Genomic DNA, 25337 nt, shown 5'->3' with positions numbered 1-25337 from the left:
GCATCAGGCTATGGACCAACACAATCAGGGTATCTGTGAGGGAAGCCGATGTGATACATCGGGCTGCAGGTCGACATGATCGGGTACTTGGTGGTGCGTTAAGCTGCAGTTCGATATCCATCGGGTACTTTAAAAGCCGGTGCAGTGCATCGGGCTGTAAAAGTAGAATGAGATAAACAAGTCAGATATCTAAAGAAAGAACAGTGCAGGTCCATGCACGGAGCTAAAGATTGTGTAGCCGATGTTAAACCATCGACTTCAGAAGCAATAATTAGAACCTGCAAGTCCCGAGTGTTGATAAAAGCAGAGAAGTTGATTGCGGGTGTCTCTTGATCTTAAAAGAACAGGTTCGACTTCTTTGCGGGTTTTTCTTGATAATCATATTTTTCGACTTGATTGGAGATCGGGGGAAAGCAATAACAACATGAGCAAGTTCAACTTGCTTTGGTACATAGCCAGATGGCAAAAGAAAAGGAGTGGTAGATCTTGACAGAGTACTGTTGTTGTTGGCGAGATCATTTGAAGGGTACTCGAGTTCTTGAAGGTCTCTGAGATTTCCGATCCAGAATAAAGGAAAAGCAGGGGATTGGATTGGACAATTCAAGGAGAAGGGCCGATGCGATGCCATCGGACTTTAAGATTAGATTTTCAGACATTGGCTTGCTGAAATAAAAGGGTTCATTTACAAGAGATTATTACAAAAGAAGCTGATCTACCGGCTCTGTGCACAACGGCGGACGACCCTACGAACTACCACCAGTAGGTCCCTAAGGACTTGCGGTGCTTGTATGGGGGGACGCGCTGGTGTCATCATCGCCGCTATCGCCGACGCTGCTACTGCTGCTGTTGCCTCCATCATTGCTGCTAGGACCGGCGTCATCGCCGGCGTCCCCGTCACCTTCTGAAGTCGACGATCCACCGCGCAGGAACCCTCCTGCTGCCGAGTCATTATCGGTGGAAGTGTCCTTGGCATCTTCTTCTGAGGAAGAGAAGAAGTCATCATCCCAGGAATCTTCGTCGCCTTCGTCCAGATCCCCATGAAGGAGAATCTGGAGGTCGTCATCGTCGGTCAGGGGCTCATCGTCCTCTGACCAAGTGCTGAAGTCCCACTCCTTTGCGTTCCAATGTAGAGGAGCGAGAGCCTCGTACGAAGCTACTGGATCGAACTCCGGCGTTGCCTCCCTGGAGGTTTCGGAGTCAGGAGAGGTGATGGAGATTATGGAAGAAGAGGAAGAGGAATTGGAGGAGGCAGAGGAAAAGGAAGCCATCGTTGGGGGATGCAGAATAATGCTGGTGCGGTTAATGCGCGGAGGAAGAAGATGAATAGAAGTAAATCCGCTGATGCCAGTTTATAAAGGTAGAGATGGAAGGCGAAGCGGCGCTATCGCAATTCCCGAGGGAGAAGTCGAAGGGTCGCGTCCGATGGCATTAGGAGGCAGCGCGCGCGTGCAGGCCCTGGAAGCCGAGGGGTCACATCCGATGGCATTGGGAGCGGCATGCGCGTGTGCAAATCTCAGAAGTCGAAGAGGCGATGGTTTTGGAATTATCATTGCCAAAACCAGGGGGGCATGTGTTATCGCCATAATTTAACTGGGCTAAGAGATAGGCCGAGAGCAACATGGGCTGAAGGAAATCATTGTAACAGTCTGCGAATCGGCTTCTGTGCGAACATGTCGAGGGCCGGGATGGCCGTGTATCTAGTAAGGATAGTTTAAATATAGTAAGTTAGAGATTGTATCGTAATCAGTTAGGGTTAGTTAGAAAAGATCAAGACTCCGGACTATAAATATGTATCGTGAGATTCAATAAAACAATCAATCAAGCATTCACAACAAACTCTCGGCGCATCGCCTCCCCTTTCCCAAGGGTTTCTCCAGGTAACTGACATGCTGCTTCGATCATGCTCCGCATGGTCAGGGCAGCATTGTGTTTATCTATTTATCTTTGTGTTTCTCGTACTGAAGCGTTGTTGATGGCGAGTAACACTAGTTATCTTAAACGATTATGATACTGTGTTGGTTTTGAATAGTATATCCATGCTTTGCTTGCTGTTTGTAATCGTTTAGCTGCCCTTGTACGCGATCCCGGGTGCAAGGGCAGCACCTTGCTCTGTTCTTACTTAGTAGATCTAATCTGTTATGGTAGTTCTTTGCACTACAAGGAATTGGTTTAATATCCATATGATTAGGCCCTTCAAAGGGTTAAATATTCCGGCTGCATGATTGGTGCTTTATGGTAATCTAACGAGGAATTATTCCGGGAATCAACTTGTTAGTTGGTTTTTAGGCCTCTTTTTGGGTTAGCATTTTGTTATCTTTCATGTTCGTTAGGCTTAACCACGCGTAGAATGTTCCGGTTATACGGTGAAAACCTTTACTGTCGCAGATTGGATTAGCTTGGTCATTACAGAGCATGCTTTTATCTTTTCTATTGGATTCGTACAAAATATTCGCAGTTTAATAGATCCGATCTATTAAACGGGGCAATCGGCTTCTTTTAGCCGATTCCGAGAGGTACCCGAAGGTCCAACCTGGTACGAAGACAGGTCCGACCTAATGCAGAGGCTCCATCGGCTCTTCTCGCCAATCTTGGGAGTCATGTTAAGAGCCGATCGCGGCTCGGACTAATGTTTGACGTGGCTGTGCATGCAGGAAAATAATTAATAATGACTTTTACAGCTCCCTGATCAGGTATAGGTCAGGTGGCATGCCTAGCACTTCACCAAGCCAGGACGTGTGCCGGACTTCCAGACCGTTGATCGAGGGACCGGGACCCACCAGCAGTCCCGGAAGCCTCCTGGCTCCTCATGTTGCCTATCGCTGCTCGCCGGTTGGTTTTGACCGACAACAGGTCCCTGGCAGGCGTCCACGGCCCCCCGGCATCGGTGGTCTCCCGTCCGCTTGCCCGCACATCCCTGGTAGTTTCTCCATCACCGTTCTTTTATTGGTTTTGAGCTCCACATGTGTATGGTGATGGGAAGTAGGGGTCGTCTAAATTTTAGTAGTGCATATATACTGAAATTATGACACCGTTCTAGGTCACTTGTCTAACTTGTATTGTACTTGTCTTACTTATATATGTTGATTATTTTTACTCTCCATGTTTGACCTCCGCCAGATCGACATGGAGTTCTTCCAGAACGACGACGATGAGTACCGCACAAGTCCTATCACACCCTCCTCCACCCGCATCAATAGAGACCTCTTCTCGGATGATGCACCATCAGGTCTTCGATTCCCTTCACCACGATCTGACCGAGTGGAGCGATTCGACCTCAACTCTGACGGCATCGAGTTCCCCAACATTGCATCATACCAAGAGCTTCTTCAGTCGCAGCCTAATGCAAACAATAGTCTTGATACTTCAGTTGCTAATGGTGGTAGGGGCCGTGGTCGTTCTCGGTCGGTCGACACAGGACGTGGCACAGCAGGCAGAGGGTTCCGTGTTCCACGAATGGCCAGTGCATTTCTTAGAGGTGGTGGTGGAGCACGGGGTGCCTCCTCCTTCGTGAACATGGTGTACCTCGTCCTACGGGCTCTTTAGCGTTGGATATTGCTGACAAAATGATAAAAATAAATAATAAACCAGCAGGGGTAAGAAGGATATTTACCTCTTGATAACAAACTATTAGCTACAAATTTCAAACACCCATCACCTGATAGTTAGCCAGCTAATAATTAGTCAGCTAATCCAGCTAACAATTTATTAGCCAGCTAACTATTAGCTCCAGTGGATTAGAACAGGTCCTGAGTGAGGCTGCGAAGTAGTCTAAAGCTTTATTTGGATGTGGCTGTTGGAGACTTTGGCATTGAATTGGATCCGATACCAAATTAGCCAGGCATTAAAATGGACTCAATACCAAAATAATTGTTTAGATGTATGATAGATCTGAGTTGAACTGGAGACAAATACCAATTCATATTTGGATGTTGGTACCGTAGATTTGGGACTCGACCTATCGTCCCATCTTCATCTCCTTTGCACTGCTCCTCCTCGTACCGCCACTCTAGGCCTCCAGGGGAGTGGAGCAACGGCAGTAGATATGAGCAGCGCACTCGGCGGAGCAGGAGGGTGCGCTGAAGCGGCACAACGGCTGAGCTGAGCGGAGGAGCAGGGGAGGGTACGCGGTGGCTGAGTGCGTGGAGGAGCATGGAAGCGCGCGGTGGCTGAGCGCGCGGAGGAGCAGAGCGGCGGCGGTTGGCAAAGGACGCGAAGGAGCAAGAGGAGGGAACGACATCAAGGGACGGCGCGGAAAGGATGTGGAGAGTCGCGCAACGGCCGGCGTATCAGGAGAGGCGTAGGGGAGCGGCGCGGCGGTGGAGGGATGCAGGGAGGAAGAGGGGTGCGGTGGATGCAACGCAATACGGAGGGGGAAGAGGTCGGAATCGTGGGAGCTTGGGAGGAAAATTATAATACCAATTCACAAAGCATCCAAACAGGTGATATTTGGTACATTCAATACCAATTCCAAATTTCAGACTTCAATATTTACATCCAAAGTACCTAAGCGGATTTGATAAGGAATTTTGCTATCTTTTTTTATCGCATAATGTTTGAAGATATTGGTCGTTTGTGTGTTTTCTGAGAAGCACATGCGCATGGATTTTAACAGAAATTTCATGGGATACATGTATATCCTTGCTAGAAATATGCTAAATGTTGTGGAGATACTGTTATAATCAGCTGAGCACGCTTCAAGTTGCGATCAACTGATATATCAAGCACACGTGAAGACGAACGAACGGATTATTAGACAAGGAATTTAGGAAGGAAGAAAGGAAGGGGAAAAAAAGGTTTGCTTTGCTGGTGCTGGGTCAGCAGCCAAAACCACCCAGCTCATGATGCCCCAAGGCAATTAAGCAAAGCCAAAGCGGCGGCAGCATAGCCTCAGGCCTCAGCTGTCGGCTCCACCCTCGCCTCCGCCATGAGAGATCCCAAGCAGAGGAGAAGCCCAGCAGCTCCCACCCTCGCCAGCAGGCTGCGGAAGCACTCCACGTGGCTCCTCCTCCTCCTCCTGCTGTGGTTCGCCCTCTCCCTCTACCTCTTCATCTCCCCCACGCCGCCCGCCGCCGCGCCGCTCCGGCGCTCTGCCTTCCTCCGCTCCAAGGCCCGCGCCCTCTCAGCCACCACTGCACCGCCCGTCCGGATCTACGTCTACGACCTCCCCGACCGCTTCAACCGCGACTGGGTGGCCGCCGACGCGCGCTGCGCCCGCCACCTCTTCGCGGCCGAGGTGGCCGTGCACGAGGCGCTGCTGGCCTACGCCGGCCGCGCCGCGCGCCCCGAGGACGCCGACCTCTTCTTCGTGCCCGTCTACGTCTCCTGCAACTTCTCCACACCCAACGGGTTCCCCTCGCTCTCGCACGCGCGGGGCCTGCTCGCCGAGGCCGTCGACCTCGTCCGGACCCAGATGCCGTACTGGAATCGCTCCGCCGGAGCCGACCACGTCTTCGTCGCCTCGCACGATTTCGGCGCCTGCTTCCATCCCATGGTCAGTGATTTCAGCGCGACGCTCCAGCTTCGTCTGGATTTGTTTGTTGCGGTGGTTGCGTGTTGTGCTCGCGCACCGAAATTTCTTGCGGCCAATTAGGAGATTGCAACAGACGAAGTTATTTGCTTGCTCTCTGGCTTGGAAATGCCATAGAGCGGCAACTACTATTCGTCATTGGGATTCAGTCATCCCCCTAGATTATGGAATGCAGCTTAACGAAGCTGCTTCTAAATCCAAAACTGATACTCATTGAGTTCATTTAATTATTACCAAACTGACCATACGCCATCTAATTTCTCACCCCAGATTGTATGAATTCATCTTGTGGTGTCATGATAGAACTCAAAATTTAAAATTTATTCCACTCAGTTTGCCAATCCTGCTTATTTAAGGGAACTGCCTGTTCACTAAAAAGTTCCTTCTTTTTCATTAGGAGGATGTGGCCATCGCCGACGGCATACCAGAGTTCCTGAAGAGGTCCATCCTGCTGCAGACATTTGGTGTGCAGGGCCACCACGTATGTCAGGAGGTGGCGCATGTGGTGATCCCACCTCATGTGCCACTAGAGGTGTCTCATGAGCTACCGGAGCCGGAGAAGGTGCGGAGGGACATTTTTGCCTTCTTCCGGGGCAAGATGGAGGTGCACCCCAAGAACATTAGTGGCCGCTTCTACAGCAAGTAAGCATACACTCGCAAATCCTTGCTTCTCATTTAGTCGCTTCATCTAGCAATTATCCCATGATGACTTGTAAGGGGGATGATTTTGGGGGGTATATTCCTAGTTTCTGCCTCATTATCCATAATAGTTCTGTTTTCATCAATACTTCCACATATGAACGGCAAGATCTTGAACATAAACTAAATGTGACTTTAATACCTTCTCCTTATAACAGGAAGGTGAGGACTGAGTTACTACAGCATTATGGTCGCAATCGCAAGTTTTATCTTAAGAGAAAGCGGTTCGACAACTACCAATCAGAAATGGCTCGTTCTCTGTTCTGCCTCTGTCCGCTCGGATGGGCTCCATGGAGTCCTCGGCTTGTGGAATCAGTCCTCCTCGGCTGCATTCCCGTCATAATTGCTGATAACATACGTCTGCCGTTCCCTTCTGTCCTTCGGTGGCCAGAGATCTCATTGCAGGTGGCTGAGAAGGACATAGCCAGTCTTGAGACGGTGCTCGATCATGTTGTGGCGACCAATTTGACCAGAATACAAAAGAACTTGTGGGATCCAATGAAGCGGAAGGCACTGGTTTTCAACCGCCCAATGGAAGTGGGAGATGCTACATGGCAAGTGTTGAGGGAACTTGAGATTTTGCTAGACCAGTCTCAGAGAAGGTATGTTCGCTCCTGGAGGTGAAGACCAGAGAGGATCCGTTTGTCCAATCTGCTGCAGCTGTGCAACTATTGTTTGCTGCCACATGCCTAACTCACAGCATCGATGGTCAGTCCAGGCTTGAGCCTGAGATCTACTTCTGACATGGATTTTTTTTTTCTGGCCAGAAATTCAGAATATGAATCTCAAACCAGAGCTCTACTTCTGATGTATTTTTCTTGCCAGAAACTTAGAATATCAATGTCATACCAGAGATCCCAACCTTCATCAGTCAATGGGATGCTAGCTCAACCAGGGTTGGTGCCTAACTGGAGATCTCAATCTCAGTGCGACAAGTTGACCGCCTCTGTGTGTGTATAGGGAAATTTTTACTCATTTATTTATTCTTTGGAGAAGTGGGAAGAGCATGCTTTTCTTGCCATAGGAAGAACATATGATGTGCATATCTATGTATTTTCTGGTTGTACTTGTACACTTGTAGAGTTGATAGGCTTTTCCAATTAGTATCCTGTAAATCGAAGGGTGTCAAAGAATGTATTGGTGATTGGATGATAACCTACTGCACTCTACTATTAAAAGCACAGTGAAACATGAACAAGATCTATTCTTTGAAATTTTCAGCAGCAAATGTCTTGTTCAGAGGGAAAATCAAGTTATGGTCATTTTAACCTCCAGAGGAGCACAAATAAGTATCAGAATGATGAAAGAAAATATCTGGTTTGTTGCTCTCCTATCCTTAGGCTTTTTATAACCGTTCTCCCAACCATCGTACTTCTCAACAGTGCAATTTTTGACAGTTCATAGTCATACTAACACACCTCAAGAAATAAGCACAGCAGATAAAACTACAACTGAAGTCCGAATAAAGGCAATAACTAGTTGGATAAAACTGAAGATAAAACTACAACGGAATGTCAGTAACAAAAGGATATGAATTTCTTTGTCCACATAGAGTAGTTGGAGAAACATTTGTGACAAAGGGTAAAAATACGCATGCATGTTGTGGAGAACATAGAGCGAATAAAAGTACAGCCAATAAACAGGATGTGAATGCCCATAGGTTGATGGAAGCCAAACACTTCCAAGCATTCCGGATACAGTTTACATGCCGTAAGGCAACAATAACTGTTATTCATTGGAACGAACGACACACGTAGTGCCATTGTTGATCCACCCAATAGAGACATACCATTTTATCAATCTATAGTATATTCATAAAGTATAAACTGCTAGCTTGCGATAGCGTTCAATTTCTTGGAACGGACAGAGCAAGATCTGCCATGCTCAAGAGCATACACCCTTGCATGGGGTGTCCTTGCAACGGCAAACAGGCCTCCCTGAAATTTCCCATCCATTAAACCCACGTTCTAGGACCATGATGTTCTTTATCCCTGAATCTTCCTTGGCCTCTGATAGATAGTCATGGAACATCTGTGCACAAGACGGGCCTCGCACCTGCAGTTTGAGGGAACCGGTTACGGTTACAAGACAAACCAGCAGCAGTGACTCAAATAGAGAGGTGATTTTGTGTCTGAAGAACACAGGTGATATAACATGTAGAATTCAGGACTCAGGTGGTGTGTGCCTCTTGATTTCCCTTTGTGACTGACCTTAAAGTTGGTGGATCGCCACATGTACATAACCAAGTGTACTTACCAAGATGTATTTTTTTTCAGTCTGTTCTAAAAAAAGGAGTACTTTTCAGTCAAACAAGGCACCAAAACAATGATTATGTTCACCATGTAAATCACTGAAAATTTAAAATTTAGCCCCCCTCATGATCCATCTACGTACTACTTACCTGCCCCCTTATGCATTTTTTTTTGGTTCTGCCTCTGACAGCAGTAACCAAAGGTACAATAAAGCTAAACATGTCAAATAGAAACCTGAAGAAAGCTGGTGCTTCTATCAGCTTTCTTTCATGGAAGTTCCCCCAAATGTTATCTAACTTTGGGGAATGCAGCGTTAAGGTCTTGAATCACGCCAATGTCTACAGATGGTAAACTCAGGGAGGGAGGCAGCGAGCGATTACATGGCACGAAACATTTTGAGATGGACGAGAGCAGGGAGACTAGATCCACGTCCCCAGCACCTGATCCTGATCTTTTTCAACTTGTTACAAGTTGCAGCATACAGAAACGGAGAAACAGGGGGTGCGACGGGGGACCTTCACCTTGCTGAGTGCGCAGTGGAAGACGAGGGTTTCCTTGGCCCCGGTTGCCTGGGCGAGCTCGGGCATCCGCTCGGCGAAGCTGTCGCTGGCGTAGTGGTGGGACCCAGCTATGTGTCCGTCGTAGGTCCTCTCCTCATCCCTAACGTCGACGATGGAGACGCGGGGATCGCGGGACATGGACACCAGCTGCGCCGCCGACACGTAGGACACGCCCCTCCGAGCCATTGTCCGGCCGCCGGAGCTGGAGCGCCCGGAGAGAGAGGGGAAGGGAAGGGAGGACTGGAGAGATTCTTCCTCTTGCTTGGCAGTGTTTTTACACACGGCCCCCTCAAGCGACGTCTGTATTTCAGCACGCAAGATTTGGTGGGCTCGCTTTCATTGGACCGGCCCACATATTGGATAGGGAACATGCTCGTCTCGTGGGCCAGCCTGCTTGTTTGGTGGCCCAGGCATGGCCTGACCCCCTAGGAGGGAGGGAGGAGGGGAGGCAAAGCTGTCAGGCAGGCAAGAACCTTCTCTTCTTCTCTTCCTGGAGGCCTGGGACCCTACCTGCCCTGGTTCTTCTCTCTCTCTCTCCCGTCCCCGAGCTCGCCGTACATCCTGCGTCCCCAACCCCATGTCGTCGCCGCCTGCGGAGGAGGAGGAGGAGACCACGGACGTGCAGACCGAGGAGGAAGATGCAGAGGAAGAATGGGGCGTCGAGGCTCTCGCCGGAGCTAGGGTTTCGGCGGCGGCGGAGGAGGATGAAGATGACAGCGGGGAGACGAGGACCACCTGCTGCGTGTGTATGGAGCCATCGACCTGCAGCGGCGCGCATCGTCTCTGGTGAGAAAAGCTGCTAGTAAATTTCTGCACTAGCGTAGTCGCATTCAACTATCGCCTATAGTGTTAATCAATCATGGAGCTAGTTTCCCAATCAGCTGCTGCCATGACATAGGCATACTCGTTCCACATAGGACTCTGCTCGATTTACCCGAGAAAACTAGGGATGGGGATCCACGTTTGAGATAGAAAAATAAGGAGATTGATGTTTGGGCTCGAATTTTGGGAATATGGTTAGAGAATTAAAAATACCACAGGCAGTAATAACTTTTAGGGATCTGCACCACACTGCGCTGGTTTCTTCCCCCTGTTTAATTTGAAACACACTGGTTTTCATATGGAGCATTAATTTGGTTGCTAGAGCTTACTAATGTCCTGAACCATCACCAAGTTGGAATACAAACAAATACATATTATTATATTATACACAATCATGGGTCTGCATCGTCGTGGAGCAGAGGAGGTGATTGTGTGGTTTCCCCTGAATGCTTGCTGCCTGCCTTCATCATGCGCCCAGATGTACCGTGCTTCCACCACGGTTTTCCCGTGTCCTAGGCGCCTTTCTGAATGAAAGTAAGGTGGGGTATCCCCTGGATTTTCTTATGAAAAAAAGTCTGATAACCAGGCCAACCAATGTTTTCCCCCGCCCGTTCTTTCTTTCGAAATGCACTAGCTTTTACTTTCCATGTTATATGCATACATATGTTATATGCAACCATCACCTACCTGTTACATGCAGTTGCATTCCCTGTGGACATGTGTATGGCAGATCGTGCCTGGAGAATTGGTTGAGTGCTTGCGGCAACACAAGCGCAAAGGTGCCAGACATGCTTTTACATTGGCGAAATTCGTGTTAAACAAAATTTCATAAATATATCAGATTGTTTCAGATCCTATATACATGCATGGCAACTAATCTGTTCGTGCCAATTGTTCTTTCTTTCCAGTGCCCTCAGTGTGGTAAAGCATTTGAGCGCAAGCATATTATCAACCTCTACATACCAGGGAATCTGTGGGATGGTTGCTGCCGCATACAGGTTCCTGTCTTTCCTACATTGTACTCGTATCGAAGTCTTAGATCATCCTAGTATTGTGGTTATATTTTAGGACTGGATTATTTTTGCTTTATGTTGATTGTTGGGTGCATCTCATGAGTTGTTCTTATGCTCAATCAACCAGGAAGTAGAAGCACATTATTCTAGGGTTGCCAAGTACTTAGCAGAACTTGCGCCTTTAGCAAGACGGCATGCGTCTGAAGCCAAGTCAGAAGCGCAATTTGTGTCTGAAGTTGCTGACAAGCTAGAAGTGCTAGCTCAGTCTGTCGGTGCCGAGGACCAGGCCGTGGATAAGAAGTTGGTTCAGGATGCATTGGCGATGGTTATGACTAGCTACGCATCGGTGAAGGGGCAGGTGGAGATGGCGCATAGACGCTATGAGGACCTAATCGAGTTCATGGTTCAGAGCTTCGATGGACTGCTGGAACTGGATTATTCGAAATGATGAGTGGTGGTCGTGCCTTTTAATTTGCCAGTTGCCAATGCCATACTGATCAGGTGCCTTTTGTGGGGTACTTGTATAGCATCTGATTCTGATGTGCGCGTGTGTGTGTATATATATATATATATTGAGTTGCATGTCGTGTGGGAATGCAATGCAATGCAGGAGTAGTTTAGTAGGAACGGCATTACCATATGCCGATGTGCACTTTTGATGACTTTTGACTGATGATTGCCCTTCAATTCTTAAGTGATAGCTGCTAGAATGGAATATCTCTCTCTTGGACTCTGGAATGTTCTGCCCCTTTTGAGAAGTGACGTTTTGGAGTATATTGAGTTGCATGCAGCCATGGATTCAACCAAAAAAAGCTTAAACTAGAAGGGCAATTCACCTATACTTCACTTCAACACTCCCCCTCACGTGCATGCTCCGCTAAGCCTTAAATGTGGAAACAGAAGTCGGCTGCAATTATTTTATTTAATTGCGTTTGCCGGAATTCAAACTTGAGATTTCTGGTTTTGATACCATATATTGAGTTACATACACCATTCAATTCAACCCAATTCACTTATCTTCAACAGAGAGTATAGAGTAGACCAATGTGTTCTCCCTGGACTGTTAACTAATATATAGCTGCTAGAATGGAATTGAGTTTGTGTGTGTGTGTGTGTGCGCGTGTGTGTAGGTCAGCTTGTTGAGAAAAGTAGAGGACGATCGGCGGAGGGAGATGAGATTGGTGGCGTAATTTGTGTGGAAACACGGTTGACAATAATCCTGCTGCTGCAGGCTGCAGCTTGGGAGGAAACTGGGAGGGACTCTGTCTCGTAGAGTCGTAGTAGGAATCAAACCAGGGAGGGAGCTTTACTTCACTTCCATACTGGTGGTCTCCGAATACGACCCCTTCCCGTCGATCCTTCCTCCCTTGTTTATACTTATTATAACAAAAAAACAATGCCGCATCTAGAGAGAGGAGGAGGAGGTGCAGAGATGGATGCCATGGAGCTCTCACGAAGGCGTATGCACGGCGGCTAACGATGAGGTGCATGCCCTTCCTCGATCATTCAATTCACATCATGCGGCATCATCCTCCTCGTCTTCCCTTAGTCAGTTAGTCCAGGGATGAGATGAGATAAGATCAGATACATGATTGATGGCAGGTCTGTCTGTCTGCAAACATGTTTGCAGTGGCTGCGGTGCGGAGGACGACGACTCAAACACGAGGAGGAGGACATCCTCAACCTCTACGGCCATCATCTCTGCGACGACGGCTGCAACCATCAACAGGTAGGTTCTTGCTGCTTAATTTGGTTTCTTTATTACTACTCGTATTTAATTTCCCTCCACAGCAAGCAAAGGCTTAGCTCACCAGATTGCAGCAGAGATAGCACGACAGATTGCAGCAGAGATAGCTCAGAGGAATGTAGAGAGAGCTCGGAAGCATCGAGCGATCATGGCGTTTGCCGTGATGATTCCTCTCGCCATGGCCGCTTTATTTATTCTACTTAATCTTCCAAATATATAATAATAAAAACGTAAAGACTTCTTATTGGCCGGCCATATTTCACTACTCTCCTCTGGTTCTCCGGCACATCGTGATGGGCACGGCGGCGGGCCACGCTGCGCTACATGCCGGGCCCCACGACCATCGCCGCCGCCGCCGCCAGCAGCGTGATCCGGCTGGGCACCGAGGCGGAGGCAGTGAGGGAGAGGAAGAATAATAAGAAGGCGGGGAATGGGGTGCGGTGTTGTTCAACTTCAGCGACTCCAACAGCGACACGGGCTGCGTAGCGGCGGCGGTGATGGGGGACCTGCATCGCGCCACCGGAGGGGCGCGCCTACTTCTAGCACTCCACGGGACGGCGCTCCAACGGTTGCGTCATCCTCACATCTGTGAGTAGTGCTTCCCTGCCCCAATCCCGTCCTCCTCCTCCTCCCCACTCTCACTCTCTCGGATTGAGGCATGGACGGGGTTAAGCTCGGGGATTTGGGGCTAGGGGTTAGGCATGGAGAGCCTCACCAGTTTTTATTTTACCATTTGTTACGTGTTGGATGATTGGAATGTTGCTTCTTGTTTTTGTGCTAGAGCGGGCTCATACAAAACCAGTGATGCAAGTGATCCAGTTGCCACATATATTTTGGTTATTTTTTTAGCAATAGTTCAACTGATATTACTGGGGAAAATATTGGTAGTTGAGATTGTGTGACAGCTATATTTGATGAACGGCTTGGTTCTGAACTATTTTTTATTATGGAATTTCTGATATTGATCTTAAACTTACAGTCCACGAACTGTAGACATGGGATGTTTGGTATAACATTTGAGAGGTGCTAGCTGAAGCATGTGCACATCTTGGTTCTGAAGCATGAGCGATTTGTTGTTGGCTTTGACATTCCTGACATTGCTGAGTGATCATGTGCAGGTTCTTTTGTGCATTTGACCCAAGGTTGAGCAACATCCTTCCTGCCATGATCTTTGTGATGGCTGTAATTTCAGTTATACATACATCATCTAATCGAAAATGCGTTGAATTTTTAGACTACAAGTTACCTGATTGTTTGTTGTTCAAGTAGCAATTTATCTCATAGGTTTTCTGATCGTTTGCTTGTTGGAATAGTATTTATTTTGAATAGGATGAGCAGTAAGTTTTACACTGTGGAGTTACCTGATTGTTTTCTGATGATTGAGTTATCTAGCATTCCTTTCCCTTTCAGTTAAGCAATTTTTCTATTATCTACTAGCATTTTTAAGTAATGGTTAAGCTGATTATTTATTATGCATTAGCAATTTTGCAGTTGTATCTTGGCACTCTTTTAACAATACTTGTGTTCAGCTTATTGTATCTTTTAGTTTTGCTGTCCTTTTTATGTATTCAGCTTAAAGGATCATGCCATCAGGCAAATAACATGGACCTGATTTAGGCAATAGTATAGGTAGGGATCATGCAATAATATTGTTCTAGATAGACAATAATATGGTTCGCAATAGGTACTTTTTTAGATAAGCAATAATACTGCATTATGGATAGTTGATGCACCTGTAGCAACAGGCAGATTAGAGTCTGACAGTGTTGGATATTGCCGTAGCCGCTGTTCTGTTGCCTTTTCTTTGCATATTTTTCCCCCTCTTCTTTATTTCATTAATTTCAGAGTGCATCATCTCAAATGTGCTACCCTTCACGCTTCGCATCATACCCTTGTGTTTTATTTTCTACTTCTTTTTTGAGAATATAAAGAATAGATTCTGAGTGCATACAGTAACAACATTCTTCTTGACTAGTTACTTGGACCATCGTCTCTGTTTCCTTGTCATCAGTCCTTTAGCAACATAGCACTTCTCTTGGATCTTTTGGTACTGCATTAGACAATAATATGATCCTTTGTTAGGTAATAATACGAGGACAAGAGTAAGCAGTTGTATGCGGTGTGAATTTTTGCAAAACGAGAATTCAGTATGTAATAATATGGCTATGGGTCATACAATTATATTGTAATGAATAAGCAGAACAATGTATTTAAATAGGCAATTTCAACTGAACATTTCATAAATCCTATTATTTACAAGAGAGTTCAACTTGCTTGGATACAGAAGCAAGTTCTTCAGCTCATCCTTTTTTGATGCCCTTTACGTTGCACTGGATGCTATCTAATTGAACTTTTTCTCCCTCCTATATGGCAGGTCACTAAAGAGTTTTCATGAATGCAAATATGAAGTACAATAATAGTCTGAGAAGCAAATATAAGTGCAGCATGTTAGTATTAAGCTAGGAAGCAAATGTTGTGTTCATTCATCTTGGAAGATATCTCGAGCTGTCATTGCAACACTGTAAATCACTAGTATTGCAGGTTCATGCAGTCTCTGATGTTTAATGCTCCCAGTTGCCTATGCAACTCTAAATAAAGCGGTCAGGACTTTTTCCCATAGTTTTTTCTTGTGTTGGCCGTACGGGAATTGCTTTTTTTTTTTTTAAAAAAATGCTTCGTTAGGTCGGTGCCTGGTGGGGAAGCTGCCAAATACAGAAAGCTGCTTTTTACAATTATAATTTGTCTTTTCATAATATAAGCTGCCGTGCGGCCGGCCGTACGTTAGCTGCAATCTTTGGAGATGCACACGCAAAAAGCACTAGTAGTTGTGCTGTTTTTTCTCTGTGACGACAAAAAGAAAGAAAGAAAAAGGAGCTAGCCGAGTTGGGCCAAAAGCCCCAAGTACGACAATGGGGCCCATGGGAATAGATGGCCCGCCCGTGGCCTTTCCGGGAGCTTCTTCCCCCTCTTTCCGATCCATTCGCGCGCCGCCGCCGCCACCATGCCGTCACGCTCCCGAGCGGCCAGGCGGCGGACGCTGCACCCGGTGGTGCTGGACGATTTCTTCAGAGATGTCGTCGAGATCGACTACGGCGAAGAGGACCAGCAGGAGGAACCCCATGACGACGGAGGATCGGAGGAGGAAGGACAGGACGAGAGTGAAGGATCCAGCGACGAAGACGAGGCTGATGATGATGAGGAGGACGAGGAGGAGGAGCGGGAGAGGGAAGAGTTTGCTGGTGGAGATTGCGGGCCATCCGCCCAAGCAAGGGTTTCCTCGGTGGCGGCTGCCGGCGGATCGGCGGAGAGGGCGAACATGCCCACCTGCCCCGTCTGTATGGAGCCATGGACTTCCCAAGGCCCACATCGCATCAGGTGAGCGCCACCAAATCATCCAGCAACCTCTTCTCTCAGAAAAAAAATCATCCACCTAAGCCGCCTTCACTCTCCAATAATGTCTTTGTTTGCTGTCCATTGTGAACATATCTATACAGAACATGAATCGAAACGGCTAGGCCGTGTATGTCTTGTCTTTTCCGTTTCTAATAGGACTATCCAATATTTTCAGAGAATGCGGAATTGCACATAACAGATGCTACTGGCAGCTTGTTTTCTTCAACTTAAATCGTTGTTTCCTGAGATTTGCTTATCCTGTCTCAGAATGGACAATGCATAGGATGTGAATTGCCTAACTTTGTGATACACTCTGTAGCTGTATCCCGTGTGGGCATGTCTATGGGAGATCTTGCTTAGAGAGGTGGTTAACCCAGCGTGGGAATCGAAGTGCCACGGTTGGTATTCCCGAGACCAAGTTTAATTACTTTTCTGATGGTTCCACCTCCTGGAGAGATCATTCTCCATGATTTGAAGTTTCCTCTTCATTGTATTTCAGTGCCCTCAGTGTGGCAAAAGGTTTAAAGATAAGGACATCATCAATCTCTATGCACCAGAGGTTGCCATTCCAAAAAACGAACTTGAAAAGGTTTAGATTGCTTGTTTTACTCTTTCTTTTTCTCTGGAACTTTTCATGATCGTGAACTAAAGCTTCTTCCAACTCTCCAGGAAATCTCATATTTAAGAGAGCGAAATGATTCCCTGGAGAAGAAGGTAATTAGTTTCATTAAGGCCTCTATCAGGTCCTTTAGCTTCTGGCCTTGCATCCCTTTTCATTTCTGGAGTGTATCATCTTCTACGCATTTAGTATCGGTAACTTTTCTAACCTGTGTGTTTTCTTGTCTGTAGGTGTTGCACCATGATAAATTGTTTGAGGAGATGACCAAGGTATGTCCAGCCACCTTTGGCTGCTTGTTTCTCTGTTCATGCTCTGAAGCAATCACATTTCTTGAGTGTGTAGTGTCATTACAAAAGATGTATGTCTGGTTACTCATTTATAACACATATCTACCCAGCCAGCTTGGGACCAGAGTCTTTGTTGTTGTTGTGATATTGGAGGCTTATCATCATGAACCAAGATATCTCCTATAGTGTGTTCTTTGTTGTTTGTTGTGTCCGCAAAAAAATGCAATAGTTGTCACTTTTTAACTAGAACTTAATGCGTACATTTAATTGTGACCTGTCCCTTGCAGAGGCAGATTGATATGGAGCAGAGAATAGTAGATGCTGTTAGCTCAAAGAGACAGGTAATTCCAGTTAGTTGTTCAGTGATTAACCGTAATGTGGTATAGCTCAGAGATTCTTCTTCTTCCTCCATGAAGAAAGTGACAGACCACTCGGATGGAGCTGCACATCTGGAGCCATCTACCTCGACGACAGTAAATTTTAGCTTACAGGTAATTTTACCTTGGTTTCATAATTACAAGAATTGGATCTGTACCCAATATTTGACTAAATGGAGCTATTTTACAAATATTATCACATGGGTTATCGATACTGCATTTTTTTTTCTGGGCAGGAACAGCTTGTCCACCTGTAGATTTTATTTCAAACAAATTGAGATCCTTTTTAGTTTCTTATAACCTGTTTCTTATCTGGTGTATTTGCTTACCCTGACCAGTTACTTGGCAACAATGAGGAATGTTCGTTAGGCTGAGCTGATTATTTTTTACCTATTCATTACATGTATTATATTTGTTGTTTCATATTGTTGTACTGTGTTTTATTCTTGCATCCATTTGCCAGTATGCGCTCAGCATATTCCTATCCATCTCAGATGACACTTGCTCATGAAATATCTCGCTCTACATGATCATGCCTCATGTATTTGTTGAGGTTTAACTTCACAGCTTTAAACTTTAAAGAGTAATGAAAGTATCTAACTGTGATAAATAATTAAATAAAGTCAAGACTCAACCTTCAGGGAATTTATAGACCCAAGCCCCTTTGGATTATCTAATTGTTTGTTTTCCCCCCAATAATGCATTACATTTTTTTATTCCCAATTATGTCAGTGAATGCTGATTTCTGCTGTTCATCCCAAATTAAGTTCCTGAGATCGTTTCACTTGCTAATCATGTTTTGTAGAATGAATTATTTTTGGATGGAGCTCGAGTCATAAGCATAGATGCATCTAACCAAATAATACTTGCTTCTGGAAGGGCAAGTTCTGTAGGTGCTGAACATGTTCTTACCAAGGTATATAATTTAAATTTTGCACAATGCCAGATGAGTTGTAGAACGTGTGCCTATCACCTTTAGCATTTAGGTTTACAGCATTCACTTTATTGTAATTTTTTATGCCAACAGATTAGCATGTTTTCCACACATGAAGCACGCAAAATCCACCTTCCTCCCAATACCAAAGCTGTTAGGGATATGTGTATTCTACCTGGAGGATCTGCTATTTTTACGTCACTAGGAAAGAGGCTATCACTCTTCAGGTTTGTCTTGAATTTTGGGGAAAGTCATGGTTCCTGCTGTTTTCCCCCTTAATTACTTGATACTGTGTTTCCCCGTACTTCTTTCTAACACTTCTCATGATGTATTTTGAAACCAGCATGACAACAGACAGTGTCGTTCTTCAGTGTGATTTGCCGGTAATTATCTCACCTTGCGAATCTGAACACTTGCACCGGTCTGAAAAAGTGTAAACACTTGCATTTAATGACCTAAAGCTACTGTTTCCTTTTAATTATACCAAGAAGGTCCCTGTAAGATATTTTATTTGATATATTGTTTCTTTCTTTAGCCTTTTCGGAATTTGATCATTGAAAACATACATGGTGTTGGTGGCTTGAATTTTTTCCCCACCTTGATGAAACTTACTGGATAAGAGTTTGAATAGGCAAATTAAGTGGAGCACGACCATATATTCTACCTAATTTTACTATATGTATCACAATACTGTGCAGGTTCCTGGTTGGTCGTGTTCAGCAGATGTATCGAGTTCACGACATATTTATGCTGGCTTGCAGGTTAACCTTTCAGTATCTCCTCATCTTAAGCTTCTCGTGCCTTGTAATGTTTTACATGAATTGATTTGTTCACATACTGCAGAATGGCATGCTTTTGGTCTTTGATATCCGTCAAACTGCAAGACCCTTGCATTCCATGATGGGGCTATCTACACAACCGATTCATACACTCCACTCTGTCATTGATAATAATGGGTGCAGGAAGATTCTTTCAGCTTCTGCTGTAGGTCCCTGCATGTGGGATGCTGATGACAATCAAAGCAGGTATATGATGCAGTAATAGTTCGGCGACATAGTATCATGTAGTTAGGTTTTACTGATGCAACATAGTAAGTGCAATTTATGTTTTTCGGGTCCACGAATTGTGGTTCTCATTTTTCTGTGCGTTATCTTTCAGGCCGCATTTGCTAACTGGGATGGACAATCAGCGTGTATGCATTTCCCTTGCATGTGCCCCTCCATCAAGCGATCTTTTGGTGGCTTCTTTCCGGCCCAAAGTTGGCGCATCAGAAGATGCCAGCGCATCCCAAGTGTACCTATCACAGACGCCATCACGGCCTGTTGGTTCAGGCAAATTAGGCCACCACTCCCTTATCAGGAGGACAAGTGATGCATCCTTCGCTGAAGGCACAACATGCTACGGCAACGTAAGCGAGGTACGCATGTCAAAATCAGCAATCATACCTTATGGGGACAATCAACATCTCTTCGCCTACGGGGATGAGTCGCTGCATGGGGTCCGTACGTGGCAACTACCTTCGTTTGCGATTCATGCTGATCTTTGCTCCCACCGGCAGCCGATCCTTGATTTAAGGTATGCAGAAAGTCCAGGTGGAGGGAGGTACCTTGGGTGCTTAAGCGAGGAAAAGTTGCAGGTCTTCAGAATTAGTTAGCATATATAGCACTTGATTAGCCTTTTGGTAGCTCGGCTAACATAGGATCAATTAGCTTGTACAGAAAGAAGAAAGAAAGTCTTTTGCTGTGTACAGTGGTGGCACTGAAGGAGGAATAGTTATTTCTTCGTGGGTTGGTCAGTCCATAACTGATTCTTAACGGTGTTCAGTTGTGGTGACTGAGTTGTGATCCCCAAATTTCAATGGTTGGAAGTTGGGTTGGGTGGCTCAATCCATTCCCGACTTCCTATGCGTGTACCAACAAGCAACAACAATTATTCCAGACACACAATCTGAGCAAGCACATGCATGCCCCTTTTATATAGATCCTGATTTGATTTGTGTGCATCTGATGAAGATGCAAGCCATCTAGCTACACGTACAGTAATTACTAGTTGTTGCACGCCTCAAACAGATTCAGAATGGCAGGGCGGCGCTTCACTCCCACGCCTCCTAATAATACATGCAGGAGTAAGTAGTAATTACGAGCGACGATGCTTACTTAATACTACTAGCCAATAAGCATCTTGATCATGCATGGTGTTAGCATTCGGGGTATAGCGCGCGATCCTTGCTGGAATCCTGGCAGTAGTAGTAGACCATGGCCCTCTGCTGCGCCCAGCTCATGGCGTCGCGCTGCTGCGCGCTCAGCCCGGCGCCCGCGGGCGACGCCGGCACGGGGCGGCAGCTGGTCGGCGCGCCGACCTCGCAGCCGGCGATCCTGAACCCCTGGTAGCGGGCCACGAAGGGCTGGTACCGGTAGTCGGCCCTGTAGCGGCCGCCGTCGGTGGCCCAGTCGGAGGCGTCCCAGATGGAGCCGTAGGCCCACATCTCCCGGTCCGGGAACGTGGTCGTCGTCGTCTTCCTCTCGTAGCGCCGGATGGGCACGTCGTCGACGAGGAAGACGATCTCGTCGGGGTTCCAGAGGATGGCGTAGTGGTGGAAGTCGGCGGCCGGGTCGAACCAGAGGTGGAAGCGCATCTCCCGGCCGACGAGGCGGGCGCCGTCGCCCGTGCCGCGCACGTACACGTTGGTCTGCAGCGTGTAGGGCTCGCCGGGGACGGTGCCCAGCAGCTCCATGTCGATCTCGTCGTGGTTGCCAGGGTACAGCTCGTTGTTGGACAGCTGCAGGCATGATGTCGTCGTCTATCCATGATTATTATATATATCTCACGACTACTACGAACTCGATCATCGTCACTCACGTAGAAGGCGGTGTTGACGCCGGCGGTGTAGCCCGGCTGCACCTTGATAGACGCGCCCAAGTAGCCGTTCCGGTACGACCGCTTCGACTTGAACCCGCTGCCTGGATCGATCGTCATTTGATCGGATCGGAGTTTAGTAGTATTGGATCATCTCCTTGCGCTGCTGATCTGATATTGATGCTAACAACGGCTGCAGGTTACCTGAGCTGCGGTCCATCAGTAGCGTCAGCGCCTTCTTGTCCTGGGACACAGTCTGGTGCTGCGGGCCCCACAGGTTGTCGTAGCCCTCGGAGAAGGCCATGGGCGTCACCATGGAGCTCGGGTAGTACCCCGGGGAAGGCTGCGCCTCCGCCGCCGGTGGTGGATGGAGGAGCATGATGATGAGAAGAGCCATGGCAGGCAGCTGCTGCAGGCATGGTGCTGCTAGGAGATTCTTGTTGTCGGCCATCTTGCTCGCTCCCTCCGTCCAAGACTGCAAGCAGTGCTACAAGTGCGTTTGCGTGTGTGCTGACTTCTTCCATCTCCTGCACTGCAATATATATAGCTAGGACAGGATATAGGAGGAGTTCCGATCCGTTCCAACAGGCCCAGGGACGAAGCGGTTGATACATACAGCATGCGTGGAGGTGGTGTGTACGTATGTACGTGCAGGGAGCTAGCTAGCTAGGGATCGGAGGAGGAAATGGTCACCGACCTACTTTACTGCAACTTTTGCAAGGCCAAAAGGACCATGCTACGTACACTAATGTACGTGCAAGTAAGAGAAATTAAGCAACTTAACCGCCTGCACGTACGGCTTCCTTCTTCATTCGATCTCACTAATTTAGACCTGGCCTGACATCTCTCGCTCGCTCCTAAAACCTCTCTTGATTTCTGGTGTTCATTCGTAATCAATATGATCAACAAATGAGAAATTAACTATGCATTCGATCTCTTTTCTGCACGGAAATCCAAACATCTATCTGCCACGAATTTATTTCCAACAACCTCTTGCTCATCATCAGTATAGCATATAATTTTTCATTAATTTTCAGCAACAAGCTAGCCTTCACCACCACCCTCAATAATATTAAGAGTCGGTTCCTGCCGCTTGCAGATGTTTCAGCAGATGCGTACGTGCAACCAACAACTAACTAACCGACTCTGAATTGCCAAATCAACAACTAACCCTTATTTTTTTATTTCTACCTTTTTCTAGAAAATAATGAGTGAATGCTGTGATCATGCATGTTTACGTACTGTGTTTGACAATTGCCTACCTTTAATGTAATTGTAGCTAGATAGCTAGGATCCTGCAGCGTACCTATCAGCGATCCTGCACCCACCCTCTCAGTTGCAATTATGATAATTCTAGTTGCAACTGGATTGTGTCCGGTTGCAATCGGGTCGGTTTAAGTTACAACCGGTTCGCGTCCAGTTGCAATCGGGTCGGTCAGAGTTGCAACCGGGTCAGTCTGAGTTGCAACTAGTTCTTGTCCAGTTGCAACTGGTTCGTACCCAGTTGTAATCGGTGTAGTCTCTCGGTTGCAACTGCAGCGTGGGTGCATTTTGTACAGAGAATGCACCTTGTTGCATTTTAGCATCGTCGTGTGTATATATTATTCTTTCTTTTCGCTCAGAAAATAAATAAAACAAGCGTTGGTTGAGCTGTCGATTGCATTAATTGCCAATCGATCCTACCGATTGATTACATTTATCGTCAAACTCTCACTGTTACTCGATCAACCGGCAGCAAGCAAGCGTGGGTGCCAACAGCTATATATCTAGGCGGCCCTATTTTTTCTTATGTATAGATGAATCGAACTTGTGCTCTCTGCTCTCTGTACCTTAGCTGAGGCTGCAGCTTGTATGCATTATTTTCTGTACACACGCTTCAATTTCTTTTTTTTTTTCGAGATTTCAACATGATGACTTCCTTTTCTGTACTCACGAAGATAAGATTTATGTGGCCGAGTACGAGCAGCGGGCCGGTGAGTAGTAGCCCGCAAGAGGCCTGGCCGAGCTCGAACCACTGGACCAGCTCAATTAAGAGCAGATCCTCCAACCAACCAAACACTTGAGAGCTAGCTAGGCCCACCATTTCTATAACATGTTGGTATGGTTCAGCTTCGTCTATTGGGCCATTAGAAGGCCTAAGTAAGATTAATGTCCTAAAGCCCAAGTATAAAGGCCCAGCCCAAGCAGAGCATCTTCTTCCTGCTCCAGCTTGACTGCCGCTGTCGAGGTAGAGAGATCAGAGATGGAGACAGCAGCATCACATCGACCGGCAGATCTGAGGCCGGCCTCTCCGCTCAATGGATTGTCTTGCATTGTGTGTACCTGCCTGTACTAATGTGTACATCATGATTGGATTGCTGTGGTGTAGGCTGGTGTAATGGAAGAAATGGTTAACGATTCTGTGGATTCAGCGCTAGGCGACAATGAGGAGGAAATTGAAGAGGAGGTTGACAAGGTCGTCTCTCTGCAATCGCTGGGGAAACTGCTGCTTCTGAGCTTCCGGATGCATCCCACAAGGAAAATAAAGGAGAAGATGGAAGCAACCTTCGACAAGCGGCGTACCTGCAGAGGTAATATAATATAATATAATTAGCATGCATGCATCTTTGGGCTTCTCCTAAACATCTCAAGTGTTGTTCCGTACTATGTGGAACTCCTAAACATCTCATCATCACTTTGCTGTGCAGAGAACTGTTATAGCCAGAGGAGGCTGTTGATGAGCTAGACCACCAGATAAGGGAAAGGCTCTTGCCAAAGTGAGCTAGGTCACAAAATAGGATTGAACAAGATAAATCATTGATGCGTCATAGTGCATAGACAATAATATGATAGAGCTACCTAGGCCTCAGCTCCTTATTGTCATTAACAAAACTGGATTTAATTTCCCATATATTCAGGCCTCAGCTCATTGTAAGGGTATTTGTGGTCACATGTCTGCTTCTTTATTTATCTTCGCTCCTAAGAGATATGGCTCGGAGTCCCTAAACAACAACGCTTGGACGATGTGCTGAGTATAAAATATGCTGCTTGCATGTACGTCTTGCTGCTTAGAGCATGCTTGCATGCAGTGCTTAAGCACTTTACAGGAGGCACGTGCAGTTTGCAGGAGACATGCTTCTGAATATTCCTACACCTTTGATTGTACAAGTACTTAAAAAAGGTTGGTCATTCTAGTGACAGATGGATGCCGGTATTTGCTGACACCTGTGCACTAGAGTGACAGATGGATGGCAGCATATAATATTTTTCGGGATTGGATTTTTCTTTCCGGGGTGGTCTTCCACGCCCGAATAATTGATAGCCATATCAATTTTGTGTTGGATACGGGTCTTCCACGCTCGAATGATTGATAAGCATATCAATATATTTTCTCTATTTTATTCTTCATTTTGCCCATGGCCTTTGATGTCCATGGTACTATTATTTCCTTCAATATCCATTTTGTCATCATCATTTGAAAATTGGTCAATATCAAATTTGTCATCATATTTTTTCTTCATATTGACAAACTGTTCCTGCATTTCCTTTTTCACTTCTATCATAATTTCTTCCTTTATTTCTTTCTTCCATTGCGGATATATTTTCTCAGATTTCTCCTCTAACTTGGAATCAATGTATTCACTATCCAGAGGATCAACTCCTTTCACAAGGCATTCTTTATATGTTGGTTTTTTGGATGATCCTTCTCCCTTGACATGCACCGATGGTGTATTCACTGCAACATTCTTATTTTTTTTTTGCCTTTTTATGCATTTGGATATATTCTTTTACAGCTAGCTCAATGTAGTAATTTATTCCTATAATTTTTCTTGCTTGGGTCAATACTTCATCAATGACAATATATTTTTTCCATGATAATCCTCCATCATATTTAGCTTCCATCTTCTGAGATATTACACTTTCAAATGATACATATACTCCTTGGGCCTTTCCATCAAATACAACATATATAGGCTTCATATCTGGTGGCTGTGGATTATCTGATGTAGGGATCAAGTCGTTTATCATATTAAAATATTCAGCAAGGCTATTCAGGATTGATAGCATATACCGCCCTGTCGTCTCTCTTATTGCTATATTGATACCATAAATTATCCAGTATTCATTCTTGAACATCATCTAGCACAATATGATCTTTGAGTTTGAACTTGTATGAATTTGGTGGGAAAATTCTGAGCTTATTCTCTATCCCAAAGGTGAATGTTTCCACTCCATTACAAGTCAATCCCCTCTTCATTCTTGCAAAATAGT

The 25337-nt window shown here is 46.1% G+C and overlaps 5 protein-coding genes across 7 annotated transcripts; 3 read left to right on the top strand and 2 right to left on the bottom strand.

The window, feature by feature from the left end:
- Positions 1-4096: 4096 nt before the first annotated feature.
- Positions 4097-7449, top strand: LOC112874504 (probable glucuronosyltransferase Os03g0107900). 3 transcript variants are annotated; one of them, XM_025937850.1, is made up of 4 exons: positions 4097-4439; positions 4684-5491; positions 5925-6169; positions 6385-7449. In XM_025937850.1, exons 2-4 carry the CDS (start codon positions 4925-4927, stop codon positions 6848-6850), a joined length of 1278 nt encoding a protein of 425 aa, XP_025793635.1. In that variant the 5' UTR covers positions 4097-4439; positions 4684-4924; the 3' UTR covers positions 6851-7449. The 3 variants fall into 3 exon arrangements, with proteins under 3 accessions (XP_025793635.1, XP_025793634.1, XP_025793633.1); XM_025937849.1 differs by having other exon boundaries at positions 4613-5491; XM_025937848.1 differs by having other exon boundaries at positions 4097-5491.
- A 391-nt stretch (positions 7450-7840) lies between these two features.
- Positions 7841-9322, bottom strand: LOC112874506 (arsenate reductase 2.2). The gene is made up of 2 exons (XM_025937852.1): positions 9000-9322; positions 7841-8281 (listed from the first exon to the last, which is right to left on the bottom strand). The coding sequence occupies exons 1-2, from the start codon at positions 9222-9224 to the stop codon at positions 8111-8113; spliced, it is 396 nt and encodes a 131-aa protein (XP_025793637.1). The 5' UTR covers positions 9225-9322; the 3' UTR covers positions 7841-8110.
- A 163-nt stretch (positions 9323-9485) lies between these two features.
- Positions 9486-11603, top strand: LOC112874505 (E3 ubiquitin-protein ligase RFWD3-like). Its single transcript, XM_025937851.1, has 4 exons — positions 9486-9824; positions 10561-10639; positions 10769-10858; positions 11001-11603. The coding sequence occupies exons 1-4, from the start codon at positions 9616-9618 to the stop codon at positions 11319-11321; spliced, it is 699 nt and encodes a 232-aa protein (XP_025793636.1). The 5' UTR covers positions 9486-9615; the 3' UTR covers positions 11322-11603.
- Positions 11604-15442: 3839 nt separating this feature from the next.
- LOC112877954 (E3 ubiquitin-protein ligase RFWD3-like) lies at positions 15443-20171 on the top strand. Its single transcript, XM_025942327.1, has 13 exons — positions 15443-15995; positions 16333-16411; positions 16513-16602; positions 16683-16727; positions 16863-16901; positions 17207-17260; positions 17336-17410; positions 18102-18212; positions 18324-18457; positions 18574-18613; positions 18929-18991; positions 19074-19255; positions 19389-20171. The coding sequence occupies exons 1-13, from the start codon at positions 15622-15624 to the stop codon at positions 19882-19884; spliced, it is 1782 nt and encodes a 593-aa protein (XP_025798112.1). The 5' UTR covers positions 15443-15621; the 3' UTR covers positions 19885-20171.
- Positions 20172-20239: 68 nt separating this feature from the next.
- On the bottom strand, positions 20240-21580 carry LOC112877955 (xyloglucan endotransglucosylase/hydrolase protein 31-like). The gene is made up of 3 exons (XM_025942328.1): positions 21291-21580; positions 21090-21190; positions 20240-21009 (listed from the first exon to the last, which is right to left on the bottom strand). The coding sequence occupies exons 1-3, from the start codon at positions 21535-21537 to the stop codon at positions 20428-20430; spliced, it is 930 nt and encodes a 309-aa protein (XP_025798113.1). The 5' UTR covers positions 21538-21580; the 3' UTR covers positions 20240-20427.
- Between the last annotated feature and the right edge of the window lie 3757 nt (positions 21581-25337).

The sequence above is a fragment of the Panicum hallii genome, chromosome 9, assembly GCF_002211085.1.
Source record: "Panicum hallii strain FIL2 chromosome 9, PHallii_v3.1, whole genome shotgun sequence".
Lineage (NCBI taxonomy): Eukaryota > Viridiplantae > Streptophyta > Magnoliopsida > Poales > Poaceae > Panicum > Panicum hallii.
Note: the sequence above shows the minus strand (reverse complement) of the source record. Positions and strands in the feature narration are given on the sequence as shown.

Bases quoted from the DNA above. Each gene is read 5' to 3' on its own strand.
- LOC112877955 (XM_025942328.1), bottom strand. From the start codon at position 21,537: ATGGCCGACAACAAGAATCTCCTAGCAGCACCATGCCTGCAGCAGCTG. The intron at 21,191-21,290 runs GTAACCTGCAGC...CGATCGATCCAG, and splicing joins ACTGATGGACCGCAGCTCAG to GCAGCGGGTTCAAGTCGAAG. The intron at 21,010-21,089 runs GTGAGTGACGAT...TCATGCCTGCAG, and splicing joins GCGTCAACACCGCCTTCTAC to CTGTCCAACAACGAGCTGTA.
- LOC112874504 (XM_025937850.1), top strand. From the start codon at position 4,925: ATGAGAGATCCCAAGCAGAGGAGAAGCCCAGCAGCTCCCACCCTCGCC. The intron at 5,492-5,924 runs GTCAGTGATTTC...CTTTTTCATTAG, and splicing joins GCGCCTGCTTCCATCCCATG to GAGGATGTGGCCATCGCCGA. The intron at 6,170-6,384 runs GTAAGCATACAC...TCCTTATAACAG, and splicing joins AGTGGCCGCTTCTACAGCAA to GAAGGTGAGGACTGAGTTAC.
- LOC112877954 (XM_025942327.1), top strand. From the start codon at position 15,622: ATGCCGTCACGCTCCCGAGCGGCCAGGCGGCGGACGCTGCACCCGGTG. The intron at 16,902-17,206 runs GTATGTCCAGCC...TGTCCCTTGCAG, and splicing joins TGTTTGAGGAGATGACCAAG to AGGCAGATTGATATGGAGCA. The intron at 18,458-18,573 runs GTTTGTCTTGAA...TTTTGAAACCAG, and splicing joins AAGAGGCTATCACTCTTCAG to CATGACAACAGACAGTGTCG.
- LOC112874506 (XM_025937852.1), bottom strand. From the start codon at position 9,224: ATGGCTCGGAGGGGCGTGTCCTACGTGTCGGCGGCGCAGCTGGTGTCC. The intron at 8,282-8,999 runs GTGAAGGTCCCC...CTCAAACTGCAG, and splicing joins TCCACTGCGCACTCAGCAAG to GTGCGAGGCCCGTCTTGTGC.
- LOC112874505 (XM_025937851.1), top strand. From the start codon at position 9,616: ATGTCGTCGCCGCCTGCGGAGGAGGAGGAGGAGACCACGGACGTGCAG. The intron at 9,825-10,560 runs GTGAGAAAAGCT...TGTTACATGCAG, and splicing joins AGCGGCGCGCATCGTCTCTG to TTGCATTCCCTGTGGACATG. The intron at 10,640-10,768 runs GTGCCAGACATG...CTTTCTTTCCAG, and splicing joins GCGGCAACACAAGCGCAAAG to TGCCCTCAGTGTGGTAAAGC.